Source organism: Pristiophorus japonicus, chromosome 10, assembly GCF_044704955.1.
Source record: "Pristiophorus japonicus isolate sPriJap1 chromosome 10, sPriJap1.hap1, whole genome shotgun sequence".
NCBI lineage: Eukaryota > Metazoa > Chordata > Chondrichthyes > Pristiophoridae > Pristiophorus > Pristiophorus japonicus.
This window is the reverse complement of record NC_091986.1, coordinates 110557534-110583954: the sequence shown is the minus strand read 5'-3', so window position 1 is coordinate 110583954 and position 26421 is coordinate 110557534. Positions and strand designations below refer to the sequence as shown.

The 26421-nt window shown below is 41.5% G+C and overlaps 2 protein-coding genes across 7 annotated transcripts in view; one reads left to right on the top strand and one right to left on the bottom strand.

Annotated features, from left to right (window-relative positions):
* Positions 1-4199, top strand: part of tyr (tyrosinase) — a 71531-nt gene extending 67332 nt beyond the window's left edge. For 2 of the 6 annotated variants that reach the window (XM_070891475.1, XM_070891474.1), the window contains exon 6: positions 3805-4199. In XM_070891475.1, the coding sequence (XP_070747576.1) occupies positions 3805-4022 (218 nt within the window). In that variant the 3' untranslated portion in view covers positions 4023-4199. Of the gene's footprint in view, positions 1-1554; positions 1567-3792 lie in introns of all 6 variants that reach the window. The other 4 variants (XM_070891472.1, XM_070891473.1, XM_070891471.1 and 1 more) reach the window with 4 other exon arrangements.
* An 11125-nt stretch (positions 4200-15324) lies between these two features.
* LOC139274783 (NADPH oxidase 4) overlaps positions 15325-26421 on the bottom strand; it is a 242819-nt gene continuing 231722 nt past the window's right edge. The window contains exons 17-18 of the mRNA XM_070891470.1: positions 18328-18428; positions 15325-15661 (exon numbers count right to left, since the gene is read on the bottom strand). Coding sequence (XP_070747571.1) covers positions 15541-15661; positions 18328-18428 — 222 coding nt within the window. The 3' untranslated portion in view covers positions 15325-15540. The remainder of the gene's footprint in view (positions 15662-18327; positions 18429-26421) is intronic.

The window sequence follows — 26421 nt, the reverse complement described above, 5'->3', positions numbered from 1 at the left end:
CTTACATATGTATCACCGGCATCGCTGTATAAAGAGTGGAACTGTCCCTTTAATTGTGATGGGTTGCCGGTCTCCTTTAAGTGGGCCTTGCAATCTTTACCCCAATCCAATTCGCTGCTCGGCATCACGTGTTGCTCCATCAATGCTGCCTCTCGTGGTCTGGCCATCGCCATCTTTACTTCAGGTGCTTCACCTCATGGTTCGGGCGCCATCTTCTTTCTCTCCAAGAGATAGGCTGCGGTGATCTTTTTTCCCCCAGGTTCTGCAATGGAAGCAGTGAAGTTGCCTTCTGCACCGATTTTCTTCCTCCGGAGTCCTGCCACTGGAGTCTGGAAGGTGAGATCGGGTCGTTTTGGCTGGATCATCTCGCAGTTGGGTTGAGCAGTCTGGGTCATCTCCACTCAGTCGAGTGGCTGGTTTTTCAGGTGCTGTGCTGTATCCAACTTCGAGGCCATGGAGGACATCGATCACTGGAGGTTGGAGGTTTTTCCAGTTCCAACGGATCTTTTTCATCCATCTTCTTCCTAGCAGCGTTGGACCATCACCAGCAATGATCCACAAAGGTAACTTGTGCATTGCGCCATCATGGGACACCTGGACATCCACACTGCCAACGACTGGGATGGTGTCGTTTGTGTAGGTGAGCAGCTTCAATTGGATCGGGATCATTTTAGGTCGTTCAACTGGATTGTCCCAGAATTTCTCAAAGGCCGCCTGATTCATCAGTGACTGGTTCGACCCTGTGTCCACCTCCATCGTGACTGGAACATCATTGATTTCGACTTCTATTTTCAACGGGGAACTCTCGGTGGTGCAGGTAAACACTCTGTACACCTCATCGTGGGGCTGAGCTGCCTCATGGACTCTCTCTTCATCGTTGCTGGAGTCCGGATGATCGGCCAACTCTTCATCGACTTGGTGAGTACAATTTCTCTTGCACATTCGCTGGAGGTGGCCCTTCGTGTTACAGCATTTGCATGTACAGGCAACTCTCGATTATCCGCACATGGATCCAATGGGAAACCATTGTAACGGGATTTAAAATTTCGGCCCGGGAAGGCATCGGGCCGGTGCATTCGGACTCCTTTCAGCCCGGGAAGGCATCAGGTTTTAACTTTATAATGTCAATTGCTCTAACGAAGAAATCATTTACCTGACATAGTCCAATCCCCGAGGGACCCGGATAATTGAGAGTTGCATGTATAGTCTTTGTAGCGGCACTGGTGGGCCCTGTGATTTCCTCCACAGCGCCAGCATGGGGTTAGCCGGTTGGCCCCATGAGGCGGACTCAGGATTGCGGGACTCGGGGTTCTATTGTCTCTTCCCTGAGAGCAACTGCTTGCAGCAGCCTTGCCTCTAAAAGACGGCAGTTGGTTCACAGTACTTGCCGGGATAGAGTCCTGGGGGTTGAGTCATCTACTTGGAATCGCAGGCCGAGATCATGAACGCCTGGCTCACGTTAATTGCCTTCTGCAGGGTGACCGTGGTGTCCGCAGAGAGCAGCTTGTGGAGAAGCCCCTCATGGCCGATTCCAATAACGAAGATGTCCCACAGCGCTTCAGTGAGGTGGTCGCCAAAATCACACGGTGCAGCGAATCGTCTGAGGTCTACAGCATATTTTGCGATTTCTTGGCCTTCGGGCCGCCGGTGGGTGTCGAACCGGTGTCTGGCTGTGAGGATGCTCTCTTTAGGTTTGAGTTGTTCCTGTATCATTGTTACGAGCTCCACATATGTTTTGGTCATGGTCTTCGCTGGGGTTAGCAAGTCCCTGACGAGGCTATAGACGATGGGCCCACAACTGCTGAGCAGGATAGCTCTGCGCTTATCAGCCAGCGAGGTCGGGTTATCTCCCGCCAGGTCGTTTTCAATGAAGAAGTGTTCAAGCCTTTCCACAGAGGCCTCCCAATCTTCCCCATCAGCAAATTATTGAAATGTGCCAAGGTTAGCCATTTTCGCGTGGAAATTCATAATCTTGTCGCCAGTTATTGTGTCTGTAAGCACTCTAGTAATGACTCCACATGGCAAGGTATTGTACTTGAACTGTGGTGACCTTAGTCCATTTATTGTAGCTCCTGAGTGAGGGTATAGCATGGTGAGCTCCCTTTTATACCTGGTTACCTGTCGTGTACAGGTGACCCCCTAGGTCTCCACCAGTTGCACCCTCTGGTGGTACAAGCAGTATATTACAGTGTGAAGATACATCTAGTAGTCTTATGTAACTGTACATTGAATGTAGAGGGAGTATACTTATATTATACATACACAACACTTGTTTTCAATTTGATACCATCCATTATTTCCTTAGTTAGCCACGGATGGTCATCCCTTCTCTTACATTCTTTCCTTCTCATTGGGATATATTTTTGTTGCGAATTATGAAATATCTCCTTATCAACCGTCCCATACTTTAATCTATTTTCCCAGTCCACTGTAGCCAACTCTACCCTCATACCTTTGTAGTCTCCTTTATTTAAGCTTAGGACACTGGTTTGAGAACCAACTTTCTCACCCTCCAACTGAATTTGAAATTCAACCATGTTATGGTCACTCATTCCTGGAGGATCCTTTACTACGAGATCATTTATTAATCCTGTCTCATTACACAGTATTAGATCTAAGCTAATTTCTATTTTGGTGCTCCAATTTGTAAACATAAGCTGTAGGTGATACCTTTGTCAGTATATATGTAAAGGTGTATGATATTGCATCAAGTAATTCTGCTCTACCTGAATTATATCTTCCAAATCCCTTGCACATTAGTAAAGGTGGCTTTGCAGCTGTCCCTTGGCCCCTTACATATGCAGCTGTTTTCAGCCCTCTTGCAGAAATTGGTTTCATTTAAACCGAGCAGAAGCAGGGCCTGCTCTGTTCATGTTTCTTAAATGGTTGCTGTGGCCTAAACAGCAACCAGCACGAAAAGGTAAGTTTAATTTTTTTTTTCCTGTGGAGTCAGTTGCAGCATGTGTGCTGCCCAGACTCCATAGTCCTTGCAATTGCCATCCTCCCCATTGCGGCTCCAACCCCCCCCCACCGCCCCGTGACTTACCTTCGGGCCGCTGCAGTGAAATGCATGAGCTGCTTGTGGAGGCGTGATGGGTGCCAGCAGCTCACTCCAAAAATGTTAACGATGCCCATGGACCAATTTCGGGCCTGCTCAGGCCTTCTTTGGGTTATGTTCTGTAGGCACGCCGCTGGTTATGGGTCTGAAAATTGGCCATAACCAAATTCCACCCCCTTCAATCTACATAAATATTTTGCTGTATTTCAGTCAATGTTGTTACATTAAGTCTTTCAAACAAGTATTTCAGTACCCTTCTCAAACTCTAATCTTTATGCAATGCTTAACTATTATGTAATATGCAATTAATGGTAGAAGAGGTAAATGTTTGATTATTGTACTGTAATTTCAAAGCTTTCTAAAGACCTTTATCATGTTGTAACACTTAACTTACAGAGCGAAAGTGTCAGCCAATTCATTCAAGATTTAAATGTATTCTCAGTGCTATACGAGATGTGCATCTTGCCTTCTTTCCCCCAAATAATTCAAGACAAAAAAAGTTATGTAAGGCTGTAACACAATCAAGATTTAGATAACAAGTCATAAAAGCAAAGATACGAGTTCAGAAATGTGTTCTGAACACTCAGTGCCGTGTTACTCATTTCTTGCAGTTCAATAATAATTCAGTATAAATTCTGCAGACCAGGAAACAATGACAACTTCAGAGCTGCTTTCTAACTGTGTCTGCCTTTGATACTTGTTAACAGATTGTTTTCCCCTCTTGTATGTTTCAGTACCACCTTCAGTTGAGGAAATTCTAGCCAACTATCTACAAGAAGCCAGGCTAATCTGGCCTTGGCTGCTGGGTGCAGCAGTGTTTGGCTGCTTGGTGACAGCACTGCTTAATTGTATTATTACATACTTATGTCAGAAGAAGAAACAAGTCTTCACCTTTGAGGAGAGGCAGCCTCTGCTCAGTGACGGTGATAAGTACCAAGGTGTAACCTACCAAACAGCAATGTGAATTGCCTGTTAAACAATGGATTAATGGTACTAATAAAAATGTTAATACATTGTGAAATTACTATTATAACCTACCCGATGTCACAGGAAAAAAATCTGTTATCATACACCGACCTCCCACCCACAACCCCTATTAGACTTAAGCACAGGCTTTGTCTAATATTGAGACTTCTCTGAAACAACTAGGAACATCCCAGTACCTCTACATACCTGACCCCTTTGACATTCTCACTATGCTTATCTCCAGTTTATACTTTCATGTCCCTGTTACTGAACAGTAATTTCACAATTGCACAATTTCTGTGTAGTGAAAATGAAACATTGCACTCTGCACTGCAAACACAGAATCCATGTCAATTATGGAATTTAATTCATCATAAACATTCAAAGTGCTGCTGATTGTAGGTGTCAGCATGGAACATTGTAACAGGGACTGTTCATTCCAGTGGCCAATGTATTTTACTCATGAAAGGTGCTAAAGTCTTTATCGCTCAGGGATTATATAATTCAATAGCTTGGATTCTGCGGTCAGCGGCGAAGTGATCGCGCTCACCGCTGACCTCGAAGAAAGCTGCCCACAAAGATCTAGTGCGCTCTGTGGCGTGGATTTCACCTCTCCGGATGTTAAATTGAATCTGGCGTCAAGTCTGGGGATCTCCAATGTCCAGCAAGTGATGTCATCAAGCTGGCTAAGCAGCCAATCACATTGAAGAATTCTCACAGACAACAAACCAGGAAGTAAAATGCGCTGATTATTCATCACTTTTAAAATCATTTTACAGAGAGCGAAATAGAGATTGGGACATGTACATGAGATTAAGGTAAAAGCTGAAATATCTTAAACAAACTTTATTTTTTTAATTATATTTTAAAACATGGAGTTTTGATCATAATGGAAAAAATTAACATTCCACAAATATAAAAGTAGTCTTTTAGGGTCAGAACAGTTGTTTAACCATAGTTATGACTCAGTATGCCGTTTAAAACTCATATACCTCATTGAAAAAAGGCTTAACTTTTTTCGGGAGTTTTAGCAGCAATATTAGAACATAAAAGTTGAAATTCTTGTCAGTTCAGTGATGTCAATTGATTGCCGCCTGCAGAGAGTTCAACAGCGCACCCTGTGGAGGAGCAAGGAATGACTGACAGCAACTTCTGGATCTCCGTGTTTAACTGGACATGTGCGGACGCCAGAAGTTGCTGTCAGTTTCACAGTTGTAATGATGGTGAACGCTGACAGTTTTGCTGTCATTACAACCACAAATTCCTGGTTAATATAATTTTAAAGAAATCTTAAATTAATATTTTTTAAACATTGTCAGAGTGCCAAAAATAGAGTAATATTCTTAATTTCACTCCCTTTTTGCAAATACTCAATTGTACACTTTGTATACCCAATTTCCTCTGGACTCATCTCTGCATCAACAGCTTTTATTGTCTCTCTGCTCAATGAATTCAAATTGTATCATGCTTCAGGGAGCAAAGTGGGTCCTAATTAATTGTTCTTAATTTTTAATCAGTTGCAAGTAGTTCGGAATTCCTCCTCGCAAAAGTACTTATCAAATGTCCATATTAATTGCACAAATGGGAAGTATCCAATATATTGCCTTTTTGAGAGAGATAAATCCAATCTAAGCAATTGCTCATAAAAATATTTAAAGCCTAAATGTGCAAGGGTAAGTCCAACTAATGGCAAACACCATTAGATTCCCTGCTACTGGAAATTATGGCCCAATGTTTATGAACAAGCCAATCGCATGAAACCTGAACTTTTTTCACCTCATCAATTTGGCTTTCTAAAAGTTGGGGAAATGAAAATTTTACTGATCTTCATGTTTTCAGATAAGATAGTTGTAGGAAACTTAAGTGCCAACAATGCATTTCAAATCACTAATGAATGTAAACAGGTAGATAACTAATTGAATACAATCTTGCACATAGCTTCAGTGCAGATTGACACCGAATTTATAACATTGGGCCAGATTTTGCTGTAGCAGGGCATCTAATGGCATTTGCGTTAGTTAGACTTGCCATTACACGTTTCGATTTTCAATTTTTTGCCGGGCAAGTTGCTGAAAGTGCGAGCTGATAACGTGACAGTGAGGAAAACTGGGCATCTGGGACCTGAGTGAACAGGGAAAGCAACTGTGCATCTCCTTAACCAATCAAATTGAAGGATTGTGAAATTAACAGCACATGGACTGAGAGGAAGTGTAAATTAGAGTGAATTCAATGTCAAATAAGGTAAAGATAAATCAGGAACATTTGAGACATATTACTGGATGTAGAAATTGTTCCCTCAGAACAAAGACTTGAATAGCTGTTATCAGTATCAAACCCTGTATTTAATTAACATGACTAAACGTTGAAGCACAAAAAAATAGTTGCGATATATTAATGAATGTAGAGCTGATGGCTTCAGTATATGGCTCAAAGACAGTTCACATCTCAAGTGCATTGACAAAAATACAGTAATACCAAAGTACAATAATTCAGCTTTCAACATTTTTAGTAGGCAATGATGCATTTTCTTCCAGCACAGTTGTCACAGCTAATAGTTTATTCGGTTTTTTCTTCTTTTTGGATAGGTAATTATTTTGTTCTTATTGTATAAAAACCGATTAGGACAGCAAGGTACTATTAAGAATGTTACTGTAATGTGTAGGAAGTAGAAATTTGTATACAGACACATTGTAGTAATCTAAACAGTGCTTTTCATAAGTTAGCAATAATTGCTATCTATGACAAGAAACTAATACAACTAAGAAATAGCACATTGGATTATGCTGTTGAACCGAAATATTGTATGGTTGCAAAATGTAATAACAAAGTGTTAAACCTTGGTATTGGAAAATAATACACAAGTATATGCTGGAAAATGTTTCTTGCAGAGGTTGTTTCATCTTAATCTATTGCTTATATACACAGGAATTTCTGGAGTACCTCAAGTAAGGCACTGTAGAATCTTAACTTACTTAATGTGCATTCTTAAGAATATCTATAGAGAACTAATAGAAATAGGAGACTGTCCCAATGTAGACCATACTCGTAATCCATACTTTGTAAACTAATGGAAAAGATGAAGTCTAAAAAAAACAATCCTACTGTATGTAATGGGAGAATGCCCTCTCATAGTAACAATAACTATGAATGTACCCACTAATGGGACAAGAAGCTTATAAAAATAAAGTTGAAATGTTGTGCATATTTCAAAAACAGTCATTCCATTGTTACTATGAATAAAGCACACATGTTCTGAAACACCCATGGCACTTGTGTTTTTTGGTATGCATGTTACTCAGGTGTTGCATGGATAAAACAAGAGAAGTCTTTTCATTAACAAAATTAAGAACATAAGAAATAGGAGCAGGAGTAGGCCAATTGGCCCCTTGAGCCTGCTCCACCATTCAATAAGATCATGGTTGATCTGATCATGGACTCAGCTCCACTTCCCTGCCCGGTCCCCATAACCCTTTAACTCCCTTATCATTCAAAAATCTGTCTATTTCCACCTTAAATATATTCAATGACACAGCCTCCATAGCTCTCTGGGGCAGAGAATTCTATAGATTTACAACCCTCTGCGAGAAGAAAATTCTCCTCATCTCAGTTTTAAATGGGTGGCCCCTTATTCCAAGACTATTTCCCCTAGTTTTAGTTTCCCCTATGAGTGGAAATATCCTCTCTGCATCCACCTTGTCGAGCCCCTTCATTATCTTATAAGTTTCAATAAGATCACCTCTCATTCTTCTGAGCTCCAATGAGTATAGGCCCAACCTACCTTCATAAGTCAACCCCCTCATCTCCGGAATCAACCTAATGAACCTTCTCTGAACAGCTTCCAATGCAAGTATATCCTTCCTTAAATATGGAGACCAAAACTGTACGCATACTCAAGGTGTGGCCTTACCAATACCCTATACAGTTGTAACATGACTTCTCTGCTTTTATACTCTATCCTCTTTGCAATAAAGGCCAACATTCCATTTGCCTTCCTGATTATTTGCTGTACCTGCATACTAACTTTTTGTGTTTCGTGCATAATAATCCCCAGGTCCCTCTATACTGCAGCACTTTGCAATTTTTCTCAATTTAAATTATAATTTGCTTTTCTATTTTTTCTGAGAAAGTGGATAACCTCACATTTTTCCACATTATTCTCCATCTGCCAAATTTTTGCCCACTCACTTAGCCTGTCAATATCCCTTTGCAGATTATTTGTGTCCTCCTCACAATTTGCTTTCCCACCCATCTTTGTATCATCAGCAAACTTGGTTACATTACACTCGGACCCTTCATCCAAGTCATTAATATAGATTGTAAATAGTTGAGGCCCCAGCACCGATCCTTGCGGCACCCCACTAGTCAGTTTGCCAATTGGAAAATGACCCATTTATCCCGACTCTTTTTTCTGTTAGCTAATCCTCTATCCATGCGAATATATTACTCCCAACGCCGTGAACTTTTATCTTGTGCAGTAACCTCTTATGTGGCACCTTATCGAATGCTTTCTGGAAATCCAAATACACCACATCCACTGGTTCCCCCTTATCCACCCTGCTCGTTACATCCTTAAAGAACTCCAGCAAATTTGTCAAACATGATTTCCATTTCATAAAACCATGCTGACTGCTTGATTGAATCATGCTTTTTCAAATGTCCCGCTACTGCTTCCTTAATAATGGACTCCAGCATTTGTCCAATGACAGATGTTAAGCTAACTGGTCTATAGTTTCCTGCTTTAAGAATGAGGAGACATCTAATGAACCATAAGAATTCAGTATATGATGTGTTTTTATTTATAGACTCATTTGAATTCTAGTGCCAAGTGTAGATGTATAATCACCATTCCTTTATTGTCACTGAGTCAAATCCTAGAAATCCTGCTTAGCACCATCGTGGAAGCACCATCAGCACGAGGACTGCAGTGGTTCAGGGAGACGCAACTAGAGATAGACAATAAAAGGAGCGTTGCTAGCATCACCCACTGGCGAAGATTTTTTTTTAAAAAAGGGCACCTTTAAATTAACTGTCAGAAATTGTTACAGCTATTAGCGCATTCCATTTAGAAATACATTTTCTGCTTTTTTTGGCACGTATAGTGCAGGATATTTTTTAATTAACAGAATAGGCTTGGACTTTATGTACCCATCCGATGAGAAAGTAGGAGGAAAAAAAATTTGTGCTGATAAATAACTATTTTAACATGAACATATTTAATAGCTGTAATCATAAATGCCTGCCTATCCCTTTAAGGATTTTCAAATTAAAAACACTTTTTCAGGCAGCAAGTCTCTTGTAGGAAGTATACATGAGCTTTAAACAAATATTTGGAAATCTGCTATACAATAATGAAATGCAAGTTCATCAATAATGTACACAACATAGAACATGAAATTGCAATGCAGCGACAATAGGTACATAAATTTGCCACATACAATTTTCTTTTGTTCGAGATGTGTCATCCTATATTTTTCTCCTTTGCAAGTCTGCATCTCTAGTGAATGAAAGCATGGCGTGGGTGACCTGCTCCAAGGTCACACGTCATGCCACTGCTGAAAGTCTCTCAAGAACTGTGGAAGAACGATGAAGTGAAGATTGCCCATCTGTTTCTTTCCTTCCCCTTCTTTGTCGATGTACCTGGCGTTCATTTGGTGTCCCCTTCACCAGCACTGTAATCTAATCTGTGTCTTACTATGCTGCTGTGCTGGTACTAAGAATCACAATATACAGGCAGTTTACATTTCAAGTAGTGGTATCAGGAATTCTTATGGTTCCATGCATCAGTGTACACTTCAATCTGGTTGAATAAAGTGTTCTTCACTACATTCTGGTAACAATTGGCCTATAGCAGGAAAATGCTCAACTTTATGATTTTTTAAAACTGCAATGCCTGCATCTGGCTTATGAGGTTGTTACTAATTTTATTATTTTGTTGTAATTCTGTACAACTACATAGATTAAAGCTTTCCTTTGATACCTTTTACAAACGCTTTTGATGGGCCTCCCCAGAAACAGAGAAACAAAATTAACTGTAGACAAGATATTGTCAACCAATAGACAACTTCTGTGGTATAAATCAAGCATTACAATCTTGTTTTCTGTATAGAATTAACAGAGCCTTGAATACAAACAAGCCAAATCAAATTTAATGCGGTTTCTTTTCCCCTCGATCTCTTGTATTTTTAGAAAACACAGATCTGAAAAATCCTGGGAATCTTATCTGGACAAGTCGATCTGTACGATAAAAATACTATTTCTAACTCTCAATAGCGCATAACATGGGTTTATAAAAATAACTTGGAAAGGCCAGAATAGAAATAGAATAACAACTTGTAACTATATAGTGCCTTTAACATAATAAAGAATCCCAAGATGCTTCACAGGAGCGTTATCAAAATTTGAAACTATGCAAGGAGAAATTAAGCCAGATGGCCAAAAGCTTTCTCAAAGAGATAGGTTTTAAGGAGCATCTTAAAAGGAGCAGAGAGATGTGGAGAGGTTCCAGAATAAGAAAACTTTCACATTCAAAAGCTAGATGCTACCTTTAAAAGTAATACACTACTGGGTTATTGGAGGGGGAGCTTAGTAGCATATTTTAAAATTGCTAATGGTTGAGCCCATTCCCTGCTTGCATATACCATTATTCTAAAATTAAAGTATATTTGAAATTATATTTGCAATGTAATGCTGCTGGAATTCCAGTAGGTGGTAATGTTCCAATATACTTTAATATTGAAGTCTGTTAATTTGATCTAACCTCTCACAGCCAGACAGAATAATGTAAAATATATAACAAACTTGCTATTTTGTTAGGTGTCAATTTGAGTAAAACATAAAAATGAGATTTCATTAAATGTAGCAAACAAATTCAGAAAGTTATGTACTTTATTACATATAGAACATCAAACTTTTATATATGAACATATTTAGAATGGATAGTGGGTTGAGGCATCTTCAGTCATCAGATAAAACAATACTGTGAATAGGAAAGCTATAATCCATCCTGTAGCACATTTGTCCCTGAGAATTTTTGAACATGATTTTACTGCTCTCTCTAAATATGCTCAAAAGTATAATTGGCTTTGGAGCATAAACAAACGGATAATCTCCTGTTTAATATAATTGTACAGATGTTCTCAGTGTTAACCAAAGGCAAATTTTCAAAATGATTTAGAATTCAAGTTGTAAATCAGTCTTGCAGTGTATTTCAAACCGTGATGAGATCAGCTGTGACTCCGAGGCTCCTGGTCGGATTTTAGAAATGGCCCGTCAAAAATCACCAGCCAGCTATATGTTCTGATGGAGAGAAGCTGAGGCAAAAAAGACAGGAGGCCATGTTGACCTTCAACAGCCAATAGGGTAAGCGGATAGAATAACCATTCAAAGTTGAAAATATGCATTAATAATCTGGAATGTCTGAATCTGGCACCGTGGAAAAGAACCAAAAGATGTTTATTGCCAAGAATTTCTTCTAGGGGTCTTGGCCATGTGTGTGTTTGTTCACTTTGGTGGCCTGGATTTACTTCTTTACACTTCCCTGACTGGGCAAAACTGTGTAGTCATTTTTGAAAGATATGCACTATATTTTAGCCTTTGTTCAGTTGTCTTTGAAAGCTTAAAGAATTGTAGTCCATTACAATAATTAATATGTCTGTCTTCATTTTACTCACAGAATGGCATGCAGATTTGAAATAATACCAGCTGTACCAAAATATAAATATTATAGAAAATTGATCTGGAACTGTTCCAATATAAAAGCAAGGTTTTGATGCTGGAGCATATAAATTCTTTACTACCAATATTATTAAGTCAGATAAAGATCTCGACAGGAAAATCCAGAAGGAATCTCGTCTTCACTACACAATTGTGATTTTATACTCTTGACATACAAGAACTTCAGCAACACAATCACACTATCAGAGTGAGATTCTCTATCTAGTCACAGGCAGCACCAATACCATAAGTTTTCTTGTTAATGAAGTGGCTTCTGTTAATCATAAAGGCTAATTAGGATTTTTTATTTATTTAGGTGATACACATGGCAGTTACTAAATCTTGGCCACCACAAACTCTTATCCCCCTAATTTACGAATAATTCTAAATAACTAGCTGTGCAAAAATAAATGAGGGTAGTTATTATTATGGCCATTGACTCAGTAAGAAATTCTGGCTGCAAAGCATTTGGTTTGGCTAATGTTTAACCTGGCAAGAGTTGATTAGAAAGATGCTAAAACATAAGGGGGGAGAAATTTGGCTGCTTTGCACCTCCTGTTAGCGCCTGCAGGGGGCGGTAACGTGGCACTAAGGGGTTACCAACCAGGTGCGGCGAATTCGGCGACGCCCGTGAACGTCCCTGGCACTAACACTTACCGCTTCGCTCTCTTGCGCTCCATAGATCGTGATGTAATCAGGTGCGCAGTGCCCCGTATGTGATATTCACTGGGCATCAACGGTATCTGCAGGAGGTGTTATCACCTCGGCTGGCTGCTTGGGGAGTAGTATTTAAAGGCAATGGTGATCAGGTAGGGCAAACTTTATAACTGGCACCAGTCTGGTGTCTTCTGATTGATTTTGACTGCTGATTTCTGCGGGGTTCCTCAGACCTCCAATTTCATAGTGCTTGGAGTAGTTATGCATGAAGCACAGGTCCCATGGCCCCATAGAGAGAGCATTAAGATTAATTCAAACTAACATTGGCCCTTCTCTTTAAGTGAGGGAAGGAGCCTCTAAAGATGGCAGCGCTGTACTTAACATTGATCAGTGCTCTGCCGCTACCACCCCGCTCACACACTTTAGTGCTCTAAGCGGAGTGCTAGTGCTTGATTTAGTGCTCCACTTTCCTCTTGAACAGCTAAAGCTTAAGTTCCTGGGAGCAGCAAATCGTTTTCACCTGGCGATACTTTTGCGATTCTTCAAAAGGGTGCTGTGCAATTTGTAGTCCAAGAACTAGCCATTTATTTTTGTCTTTTTGTCTTCTTTTACACTTGACAGTTGTGAGAAATTTCAAGCAATCTACCAACAAAATCCCCCATTGAGTTCTGGCCCATAGACTGCTGTTTCTTGAAGAAATACAAACTATAACACTGCATGGTTTCTATCACTGAGGGATGGTATTAATTCTGTTTTATGTCATTCTGGAAAGGATGATAGAATTGTAACATATTGTACCCTATAACTGTACTAAAACACTTTCCACAACTGTAGCCTATGATTTATGTTATTTTTAGGAACCCAGTTAGTGGGGAGATGCCAATTATTGTTCTCCTGTAACTGTCCACACTGATATCAGCCTTCCTATTTAGAACCACTGCATGGAAGTTGTGAAGTGGTTTGTCCTACTGGTCAAATAAGTGTGTATTACAAGCCACATGTGTCCTTTAGTTCAGTACATATGCAGAGGACTTTCTCCTGTGAATTTACTGTTGAAACAGACAATTTGAAAAATCAAAAGGGTAGAAACCCACAAAAATAACTTGACAAATGCTCAGTTTTGGCTGTGCAATGCTAAAAGCTGAAGGATTAAGTGGCTCCTTCTAATGTACAAAAGTGAGATGTCTCTTTCTAGTGTAGAACAGTAAAAAGATTTGCTGACAAAGTAATTGGAACACATGTTTTCAATTATTAAACATAATTCCTTCTTTTCTAAACTTGCATTTGTTTTTGCTTCTCAATAATATTTTCTTAGGTCCTTCATGTCATGCCTCTGCCAAGAGACTGGTTATAAATCCCATTACAAAATCTCTGCCAATGCTGTCATTCAACCAGCTAATAGGATGTGCCCGAGAGTAGGTCAGGCTGACTTACACTTTAGATTTTAAGATTTTTGGAAGTGAAATTGCCCTGCGCCCTGACTGGGGCACGGAATTCCAACCCTGGCCACTGAATTGGGCTTACCGCCCCTTAAAGGAAGTGGAGCGCAATCTCGCGCACTCCACTTCCTGATGGGGTGGGACCAACGATGCTAACGGGGCGCGATCGGGAGCGCTACGCAGATGCTCACGTAGCGCTAGCGCACTTCAACGCCCCTCCCTTTAAAGAGGAGAGCTGCTCCAGGACAGCATGGCACTAGGCCTGCAGCCCGGCACCCAAAACACGCTAGGGAGCCAAACTGCGAGCCGACTAGAGAGTCGTCGAAACTTTAAAGATGGCGGTGCAGGGCGCTGGTGACCTTTAACTTCCGCCACGTGAGCGGATGTCGGCCAGCTTCGCCATCTGCTGACATCTGCTCGCGCCAGCCTTGCAGGGCAATATACCCCGCGGGGCAGAAAGGGTTTGGCACACAGCGTTGACGGGTCGCCATGCATGGCAATGACGTCATTGCCGGTTGCGTGATGGCCCGGGGCACTACCCGCGGGGCGCAGCGCTGCCATGACAGTGCCTCTGCAAACTCCCAGGCAATTTCCAGAGAGCACCCCTACCCCCTGGGCAAAAAATGTTTTGCGCCCCATTAGTGCCCCCCCGAGGTGCCAACAGGCATCCCAAAAGGGGAAAATTCACCCCCTTTGTTTCTCTATGTATGACAGCCAGCTGAGATATGAAGCCTCTGACACAAACTTATATTTTAACACTGCCTGACGCAAGGTGTTAGTACATTAAAGTGCTGCACCACAAGATCATCTTTCCCTCTGCATATTTTCAGCAGCTCCAATGTGTTTGTTGATATCCACATCTTTCTACTACAAATTTTATGTATGATGTAACTAAAATTAATGGAGTCAGTTATTCAACATTTATCACTGGCTCAGTCTTTTAAGTCTCTCTTTTAAAAAAAAGAAATCTCCTATTTAACATGCATCCTCCTCTAAGTGAGATCTAATCAATAGACTTCTCTGTAATTATTCTGGAAGAAGCATGATTCACATAAGGTTCAATAATTGGAGGCTACCTGGCCCAATTGCAACGAACCAAGTTGCAAGTGTATTATAATGGTCAGGTCATAATTTGTGAGTAAAAAATACAGAACTGTACTTCTCAATTATTCTATTAATACAATAAATGTACTTTAATATCCAATACTTGGGAGTATAAATGAGATATGGGCATTTATTTCTCAGCTAGCTACAGCATATTACACTACTAAGGTGGTGCAGGGAACTAATGGATGCACTGAAGCCTCGGATTGTTTACAATTTGCTGACCTTTCACAGCAGAACATCCAGTTTTCCCCAACATCACTGTATATCACACAGGTGAGTTCTGCATCTGTCCATGTAAATTCCCTTACAAAAAGTAGATATACTAAAACTGCAATAAAAATCCCAACTTTCCATAAAACTGTCATAAAAGAAACAAAATATCCAGCTTTCATCCATTGACGATGAAAAAAATATCAACTGGTGAACTGACATTGACAACTGAACATATATATTTGTGCCTGTGGTACACCAACTACTGAATTAGCATTGATTCAATATGATTCACTCTTTGGTGATTGTCTAAGGTTAATACTGCTGAGCACCATGTCAGCAAAATAATTGCACTTCAAGTTTTTGGCTGAACCTCTTCCGTAGTGATTTTCAGGAGAAAGATTCTTTGTTGTACTCAAATTTTGTTCCATGTGAACTGGTTTTGTTGCTGAGCTTGTGAAGCTCCTTGGAGAGTTTGTTAGGTCCACAGCAAAAAACACCAACACATTTTCTGTCAGAAAGGGAGAAAAACAGAAGTGTTATTTGGAATGGGTTTCTCAGACTAGCACAGTCGTTTAGTTGGAAAGTAACATCAATAGGTGAAAATTAGTGGAAGATATATCATCTGGATATTTTACATTATCACCCTATCAGCTCAGGTCTAGCAATCATATTCCAGCTAAGATGGAATCAAATGTCTGAACCTTCATTTGAGGATGAACATTTACCTTAAATGGCTGATGATTTGCACAGAAGAAGGGAGTTTCCCACTGTTCACTGCGAATAACAGGGGGCCGATCTGTTACCGTCAGTTTTCTATCCAGCAGTACAAGTTAAAATCTACCCTACATATTAACAATGGCTCTGAAATGATGTAGACAGTTGCTCTATGCATTTATCGGTGTTCCTTCTCTGCTATTTTAGTTTATTTATTTTAAATAGGTTAATGCCTCTGCTAAAATAACAGAGAAGAATTTCTAAAAAATGTGATAAGCTTAATGTCTCATGGCATAATTTCAAGGCCAACATTTTTTATTTTACTATAAATTGTGAACGGTGGACTCCTTCTCTCAAGGTCCTTTAAAAGTGGTTGTATTTACCTTTATCAGTGGGTAGCCTGCCTATAATCCAATAAATCCCCAACCTCAATTCCACGCAATACACATCTCACAAGTGGTTCTTTAACGATTCTGGCTCAGAAGATAATCAATGTTTTGGCCCAGGGGAAGAAATTGCTGAAGACAGCAAACACCCATTCAGAACAAATGTACATACTACTGACAAACATTTAATGAAACAATTCAAAAGCAGTTCAAAAATAGAAGAACTAAGGAAACCTTTCAGAAGCGGTCAAGCATGCCCTCCCCAAAGAAAAAAGCACCAAGGCATAATTCAAGACTTTGATATAAATGACATGAAATCCTAGACGAGCAGAAAGCGCTTAAAAATCCCAAAGGTAGATTTTCAAGGCACTGACAATTGTTACGAGGGAGTCAATGGACATTGGGGAGGTATCAAATCACTGAAACAGGCTGACCTGGTGCCCATTTTCAAAAGAGATGATAAATCAGGCACGGGCAATGACAGGCCCATCAATCTTCCAACAATTCCATGTAAAGTAATGGAATCAATTATCACGAGCAAACTTGAGGCTATCTGTACAGCAGCCTAGTGAACAGCAGTCAACATAGTTTTAGATGGGAAAGATCCTGCCTGACCAGCCTCTTTGATTACTTTGAGGAAGGAACAACCCAAGTCAATTTTGGTACTACATACCTTGTTTGTACTTCGACTTCTAAAAAGAATATGATAAAGTTCCATTTAAAATATTACTGATTAAGATCAAAGCTTTGGGGATTTAGGGCAAAACATGGGTATAGATACGAAACTGGCTGATGGGTAGGAAAGAAATGGGTACTGGTGAGGGGGTAATGTCAGGGTGTGGTGAAGTACAGTGTGGAGTGCCCCAGGTTTAGAGACCACTACTGTCTCTTATTTACATCAATGACTTGGATTCTGAATCTCAATGTAAATTAGTTAAATTTGTAGGCGATATCAAATTTAGGGGAAACATTGAAGGAAGCAGCCCAGAAATTACAGAATGAGTTAAACAAAATTGTGGGACAAACAATGGCAGATGGAATTTGACACAGAATATTGCGTGCAGCAAGGAATAATTGGCAACTTCATGAATGGTGTTGAAATAACAAGATGAAATCGAAAGTAAGCTAGAAGTCTTAGTAAACTCAACACTAAACATGTCCAGCCAATGCACAACAGCAATCAGAAGCAAATAAAGTGTGGAACATAGGCAGAAAAATTGAATACAAAGCAGAGGATGTCATGATCAAACTGCAGAGTGCTCTGGTCAGACTGCAACATCAGCTTTGTGTCCAGAATACTACTTTACAAAAAAATAGTGGATATAAGACAAGGGAACACAAGTTCAAATTAGTAAAAGGTAATTCTGGGACTGATATCAGGAGGTTCTTCTTCATTCGGAGACTGATTAGAATTTTGGAATCAACGGATGGGCAGAATGGAGGAGGCGGAAACCCTGGAACCATTTAAGGAACAACCAGATGCAGCAATAGGTTCTCTGGATTAATGTATTAAACTGGGTCAATTTGCAAGTATCTTATGAAAATTAACAAGGGGTTTCATCTTTAAATTGGAGCTATACCATTTAAGAGTGAAATCGGGAAGCATTTTTTCACACATAAGAGTCGTGTAAATCTGGAATTTTCAAGGCTGTGGATGCAGGGTCAATTGATATTTAAGACCAAGTTTGATAGATTTTTCTTTGGTATGGATCAAAGGCGGGTAAATGGAGTTGAGGTACAGATTAACCATGATCTAATTGAATGTCTGAACAGGCTCGATGGGCTAAATGGCCTACTCCTGTTCCTAAGCCTTCGCAATTGAAGTATTAAATATTTACAGGAATCACAAAAGATGTACCCCATGTCAAAGGCTGAATGTGGTTCTGCTAGTGTTCCAGTAACTTTGTATATCCTCTTTGTCCAAGCCAGCAACTTACTACATCTGTCATCAGTACTAACAAGTAGTATCATGTAGTCTGTGATAGGACCTGTGAGCTCACAACTGCCACATCACAGAGAATATATTTTCTGCTTTCACCTTCACACAATATGCAGAAATGTAACATTTACTCACTGTCTGTTGCACTTGGCTATTTCGCCAAACATAAGTTTCAAACGAGGTTTTCCAATAATAAGCCTCGAGTTCAGCGCTTGATATTTTTCTCCATTTAAATTCTACAGGAGATTAAAGGATAAAAACAAAAAACACTTTAATCTAAACAAATGAAAAGAGGTACACATTTTCAAAAACATACAACCATCAATAACATTTCAAAAATATGTTACTATCCTGCTTTTACACAGAGCATTATCACATTTAGGTTCACTGACATGTGATTTGGAACTGCACAAGATAAAAGTTCACGGGGTTGGGGGTAATATATTAGCATGGATAGAGGACTGGCTAACTAACAGAGAACAGAGAGTCGGGATAAATGGTTCATTCTCTGGTTGGCAACCAGTAACTAGTGGGGTGCCGCAGGGATCAGTGCTGGGACCCCAACTATTTACAATCTATATTAACGACTTGGAAGAAGGGACTGAGTGTAATGTAGCCAAGTTTGCTGACGATACAAAGTTGGGAGGAAAAGCAACGTGTGAGGAGGACACAAAAAATCTGCAAGAGGACATAGACAGGCTAAGTGAGTGGGCAAGAATTTGGCAGATGGAGTATAATGTTGTAAAGTGTGAGGTCATGCACTTTGGCAGAAAAAAATCAAAGAGCAAGTTACTATTTAAATGGAGAAAGATTGCAAAGTGCGGGACCTGGAGGTACTTGTGCATGAAACACAAAAAGATAGTATGCAGATACAGCAAGTGATCAGGAAGGTCAATGGTATCTTAGCCTTCAATGCAAAGGGGATGGAGTATAAATGCAGGGAAGTCTTGCTGCAGCTATACAGGATTTTGGTGAGGCCACACCTGGAATACTGCGTGCAGTTTTGGTTTCCATATTTATGAAAGGATATACTTGCTTTGGAGGCAGTTCAGAGAAGGTTCACTCGGTTGATTCCGGGGATGAGGAGGTTGACTTATGAGGAAAGGTTGAATAGGTTGGGCTTCTACTCATTGGAATTCAGAAGAATAAGAGGTGATCTTATCGAAACGTATAAGATTATGAGGGGGATTGACAAGGTGGATGCAGAGAGGATGTTTCCACTGATGGGGGAGACTAGAACTAGAGGGCATAATCTTAGAATAAGGGGTCATCCATTTAAAACAGAGATGAGGAGAAATTTCTTCTCTCAGAGGGTTGTAAATCTGTGGAATTCACTGCCTCAGAGAACTGTGGAAGCTGGGACATTGAATAAATTTAAGACAGAAATAGACAGTTTCTTGAGCGATAAGGGGATAAGGGGTTATGGGGAACGGGCAGGGAAGTGGAGCTGAGTCGATGATCAGATCAACCATGATCTTATTGAATGGCGGAGCAAACTCACCTGGTCATCGCTGTCTGTGGGACTTTGCTGTGCGCAAATTGCTTGCAATATGGCCTACTCCTGTTCCTATTTCTTATGTTCTTATGCATTATACATGATTGAAAATTAAAGATGCATCATTCTGTTTTATTTCTTTCCACGGTTTCAAATTTTGCAATACATTAAGGCAAAATATCCCCACCACCCACGCACCACCGCCCATTTGCCATAGTACAGGCAACTCTCGATTAACCGTACGCAGATCCAATGGAAAACCGTTGTAATGGGATTTAAAATTCTGTTGCTAACAAGTGAAAAGACAGCCCCAAATCATTTGGAAAAATCATCTTCCAAACACTGTGCTCATTTGTATTTGCTTATTCTCTCTCTCACACAATCTCTCGCTCTCTCACACTCGCACATTCTCTCTCCCTGGCCGAAGGGACCCCGTACTGACCGTTTCTGTCCCTGGCCGAAGGGACCACATACCGGCCACTTCTATCCTGGGCCGAAAGGACTCTGCACGGTCCGGGCCAAAAGGACTCTGCACCGGATTCAGGGGACATTTAACCGGCCAAAGGGCATCCGGGATGACCTGCCAAAGAGTCTCTTTCACACACTCTCTCTCTTTCTCTCACTCACCATAAAAATCACCCTCCTCTGCCCTTGCTTTGCTGGTGTGTGTGTGTGCACGCTGCTGCAGCCACTGTCTCTCGCGGCCGCCACTGATGTTGGGAACGGGAGCAGTGCTGGCACCCGGTTCCAGGCACAGACTTTAATCAGAAGACTGCTACCTTCACCAGTGTACCAGCAAACCAGGCACAGAACCTGTACATGCATGCTGGTAATGTTCATCTTTTGTTACTGTTTGTAGTTGATTGTATTGATTCATTAAAGTTTTAACTTATAAATGTAAACTCGCCCTAACAATTGTATTTATTCATTAAAGTTTTAACTTTAAAATGTAGACTCACCCTAACGGAAAAATCGTTTACCCAGAATAGCCCAATCCCCGAGGGACCCGGATAATCGAGGGTTGTCTGTATATTTATTTTTTGTTATTGAGGAACAGGTAAACACAGCACTAATGCAATGCTCAATGTGCTAAGTACAATTTTATTCAAATCAATTGCATTGTGTTCACTATTAACTCACATACCTGCCACAAGACCCATGGGGGAAAATCTCCTCTGTTATTTGTATAACATGAACACATTTATGATTTTGCTTCACCTAATGAGCACAGGAAATTTCACCTTGATAAGCATTAGAGTAAAGCTCCATCTACTGTGTTGCAATAAATTTAATATCTTTGAATTAGAAAAATTACAAGTATCGCTCCATTATTTAAGAAGGGAGGGAGGGAGAAACCAGGTAACTGCAGATATGTTAGTTTAACATCAATGGTGCAGTAGTTACAGGAATCTATTATCAGAGACAGAGGCCGGAATTTTAACGTGGAGTCGGGTTGGGAGCATGCGGGTCATGTAGCGGGTTGGGATCAGATATTCTGCTCAGCGCGTTCTTTAGGGCGACTTTAACTTAATGGGTCTACTTAAAGCAGTCATAAGTGTATGTTGCCCAATTAAATGGAGCGGGTCTGATGACGTCATCGTGCACTCATTTCCAGTGCATATATTTAAAACAGCCTTGCACTCAACTCATTTGAAGGTTTCTAGAAGAGCGTGGAAGCTGAAATCCAAAGGGCTGAGTACGGTTCTAAACCAGCAATGATGGACAGTCAAAGGCAGAGGGCTGCACCATGATTTTCTGAAGCATCCCTGCATACTCTGGTGGAAGCAGTGAGAGCACACAGGGAATCCTGTTCACTGCAGATAGAGACAAGAAACATCCCAAAGACACCAAAAGAGCCTGGCTGGATATAGCAGAGCAGGGTTGTGGTGAGGAGACCAAGAAACGATTCAATGAGCTCATGAGATCAGGAAAGGTGAGTGCAATGCCACACTCTACCTCATCCTGCTGTGTCTGTCACCACATCCCCATCACTCTGCCTTCCCAAGCCTACTCTTGCACATCATTCCTCACACCAACATACTTTTCAGGTCCACCCATCCCTCTCTATGTACATCCTCACATCCCATCTGACTAACCACCTCTCACATTCACCTTCATCCTAATGCAATCATAGCAGGTAACACCCAGAAGGCGGCCATTTGGCACTGTCACCCCACTCACTTATAGACACCCTCTTACACTCACTCCATCACTCTCAAACTTCTCTTTCCTTCCTTGCAGGAGAAAAGAACCCAGAACATGCGGGAGAGGCAGAGAACTAGAGGTGGCCCTCCAGTCTTCACCCATCTAACACCAGTAGAGGAGAGGGCCCTGGCGATATCGGGAGATGCGGAGATGCTGGCGGTGGGAGAGGGAGACATCCCAGTAACCTGGTGACAGAATTACATCTCATACAGACACATGGCATACAGCAGTCACCCAATGGTGACTGATGTCAGCAGCCAGTGAAATGTCATCATGTGCACAATGGTAACGTTACCTATTCTTATAATAACATTTCTAATTCATCTCATTACTCTCCCAAAGGTTCATCAAGTGCCTCCCCACCCTGCCCCTGTCCAGCCGGAGGAGGATGATTCTTCAGAGGAAGCTCCAGCCTCTGAGGGGGTACTGTCAGCAGACCGAAGTGCACCCAGCACCAGCACAGATACACACACCTTGGTGGGTCTTGTGCGCCATAGGGTAAAGTTGTCAGCTGGTGCTTCACAAGTCACAAGTGAGCAAGAGCAGCTGGTGTTGACAGGGACAGCAGTGGAGACTCCTCACCGGAGGGCACAGGACAGTCCCAGCTCTGCTGAGCTATTTGCAGATGCTGAGCCTCGGGGGCCATCGAGAAACAGGGTGATCTTGGAGGGGCAACAACAATTGCATGGGGCTCTAGCAGCTTTTGGAGCTGCGTTGTCTGCAAATGTGCAGAGAATGGAGGAGTCCACCTCCAACAAGAGCACCATCATCTCGCTGGCGATGGCAACGATGTGCTGTTCCATGGAAAGGATGGCCACCGGCATGGAGCAGCAAATGTGCCAGTCACATGAGCACAGGCAAGCTGAGGACAACAGATGGCCGATGTTCATAGATCTCATGTCTAGGAGGGATATAAATATAGACTTGAGCATTCATCGCCCTACTGATGTGCAACAAGGTGCTCTCCAGCTCCTTGCTAACAGAGAAGTACAGGTGGCCCATGAGAGGGATGATGTTGAGAGGGGAAATGGAGGTGGGGGCTATTCTCAAAGTGCTCCCACTTCGCCCCTGTTGTTTTCCCCTGGTCAGAGCCCCACATGCTTCCTCGGATCCCGATGGCCGGGTCTGCCCCTGCATAGTTGCAGGAGGAGCAGTCTTCGGCGGGCCCCTCACAGACTCCAAAACTTAGAGAACGTCTGCCAAAAATGTGTCTAACCAATCGCAGCAGGGAAGTGAGTAGCCTGTCTTTACATCTGCTGAAGCCAGAGGTTGCATTTCTTCGAACCTTTCGGAAAAGTAAAATGACACAAACTAGGTGCACAAGGGTGTATAAGAACATAAGAATTAGGAACAGAAGAAGGCCATCTAGCCCCTCGAGCGTGTTCCGCCATTCAACAAGATCATGGCTGATCTGGCCGTGGACTCAGCTCCACTTACCCGCCCGCTCCCCATAACCCTTAATTCCCTTATTGGTTAAAAATCTATCCATCTGTGATTTGAATACATTCAATGAGCTAGCCTCAACTGCTTCCTTGGGCAGAGAATTCCACAGATTCACAACCCTCTGGGAGAAGAAATTCCTTCTCAACTCGGTTTTAAATTGGCTCCCCCGTATTTTGAGGCTGTGCTCCCTAGTTCTAGTCTACCCAATCAGTAGAAACAACCTCTCTGCCTCTAACTTGTCTATCCCTTTCATTATTTTAAATGTTTCTATAAGATCACCCCTCATCCTTCTGAACTCCAACGAGTAAAGACCCAGTCTACTCAACCTATCATCATAAGGTAACCCCCTCATCTCCGGTATCAGCCTAGTGAACCGTCTCTGTACCCCCTCCAAAGCTAGTATATCCTTCCTTAAGTAAGGTGACCAAAACTGCACACAGTACTCCAAGTGCGGCCTCACCAATACCCTGTACAGTTGCAGTAGGACCTCCCTGCTTTTGTACTCCATCCATCTCGCAATGAAGGCCAACATTCCATTCGCCTTCCTGATTACCCACTGCATCTGCAAACTAACTTTTTGGGATTCATGCACAAGGATCCCCAGGTCCCTCTGCAATGCAGCATGTTGTAATTTCTCCCCATTCAAATAATATTCCCTTTTACTGTTTTTTTTCCAAGGTGGATGACCTCACATTTTCTGACATTATATTCCACCTGCCAAACCTTAGCCCATTCGCTTAACCTATCTAAATCTCTTTGCAGCCTCTCTGTGTCCTCTACACAACCCGCTTTCCCACTAATCTTTGTGTCATCAGCAAGTTTTGTTACACTACACTCTGTCCCTTCTTCCAGGTCATCTGTGTATATTGTAAATAGTTGTGGTCCCAGCACCGATCCCTGTGGCACACCACTAACCACCCGAAAAGGACCCATTTATCCTGACTCTCTGCTTTCTGTTAGCCAGCCAATTCTCTATCCATGCTAATACATTTCCCTGACTCCGCGTACCTTTATCTTCTGCAGTAACCTTTTGTGTGGCACCTTATCGAATGCCTTTTGGAAATCTAAATACACCACATCCATCGGTACACCTCTATCCACCATGCTCGTTATATCCTCAAAGAATTCCAGTAAATCAGTTAAACATGATTTCCCCTTCATGAATCCATGTTGCGTCTATTGCACTATTCCTATCTAAATGTCCTGCTATTTCTTCCTTAATGATAGCTTCAAGCATTTTCCCCACTACAGATGTTAAACTAACCGGCCGACAGTTACCTGCCTTTTGTCTGCCCCCTTTTTTAAACAGAGGCGTTACATTAGTTGCTTTCCAATCCGCTGGTACCTCCCCAGAGTCCAGAGAATTTTGGTAGATTGTAACAAATGCATCTCTTTTAATACCCTGGGATGCATTTCATCAGGACCAGGGGACTTGTCTACCTTAAGATCCATTAGCCTGTCCAGCACTACCTCCCTCGTGATAGTGATTGTCTCAAGGTCCTCCCTTCCCACATTCCCGTGACCAGCAATTTTTGGCATGGTTTTTGTGTCTTGCACTGTGAAGACCGAAGCAAAATAATTGTTTAAGGTCTCAGCCATTTCCACATTTCCCATTATTAAATCCCCCTTCTCATCTTCTAAGGGACCAACATTTACTTTAGTCACTCTTTTCCGTTTTATATATCGGTAAAAGCTTTTACTATCTGTTTTTATGTTATGCGCAAGTTTACTTTCGTAATCTATCTTTCCTTTCTTTATTGCTTTCTTAGTCATTCTTTGCTGTCGTTTAAAATTTTCCCAATCTTCTAGTTTCCCACTAACCTTGGCCACCTTATACGCATTGGTTTTTAATTTGATACTCTCCTTTATTTCCTTGGTTATCCACAGCTGGTTATCCCTTCTCTTACCGCCCTTCTTTTTCACTGGAATATATTTTTGTTGAGCACTATGAAAGAGCTCCTTAAAAGTTCCTTAATTGTGCCACCGTTTAGTCTGTGTTCCCAGTCTACTTTAGCCAACTCTGCCCTCATCCCACTGTAGTTCCCTTTGTTTAAGCATTGTATGCTTATTTGAGACACTACTTCCTCACTCTCAATCTGTATTACAAATTCAACCATACTGTGATCACTCATTCCGAGAGGATCTTTTACTGGGAGATTGCTTATTATTCCTGTCTCATTACACAGGACCAGATCTAAGATAGCTTGCTCCCTTGTAGGTTCTGTAACATACTGTTCTAAGAAACAATCCCGTATGCATTCTATGAATTCCTCCTCAAGGCTACCCCGTGCGATTTGATTTGACCAATCGATATGTAGGTTAAAATCCCCCATGATTACTGCCATTCCTTTTTCACATGCCTCCATTATTCCCTTGATTATTGCCTGCCCCACCGTGAAGTTATTATTTGGGGGCCTATAAACTAAGCCCAACAGTGACTTTTTCCCCTTACTATCTCTAATCTCCACCCACAATGATTCAACATTTTGTTCATTAGAGCCAATATCGTCTCTCACAACTGCCTTGATATCATCCTTTATTAACAGAGCTACCCCACCTCTGTTCCCTTCTTGTCTATCTTTCCGAATTGTCAGATACCCTTGTATGTTTAATTCCCAGTCTTGGCCACTCTGCAACCACGTTTCTGTAATGGCCACCAAATCATCCCCATTTGTAATGATTTGTGGCGTCAACTCATTTATTTCGAATGCTGCGTGCGTTTAGGTAGCGTGTTTTAATACTAGTTTTTAAACCATGATTTTTAGTTTTGACCCCTCCTGCAGCCCCTTTATATTCATACATATTGTCCCTTCCTATCACCTTGTGGTTTACACTTACCCCAGTGCTACTCTGCTCTGTTGCCTCCTGCCTTTTGCATTCTTTTTTGGGGTCCTGTTCATCTGAGCTCTCACCCACTCTAACTAGCTCAGAGCCCTCTCCTGGGTTCCGAATACTCCTCGCATTGAGGCACCGAGCTATCAAGCTTGCCTTTTTATTACACTTTGACCCTTTAGAATTTTGCTGTACAGTGGCCCTTTTTGTTTTTTGCCTTGGGTTTCTCTGCCCTCCACTTTTACTCATCTCCT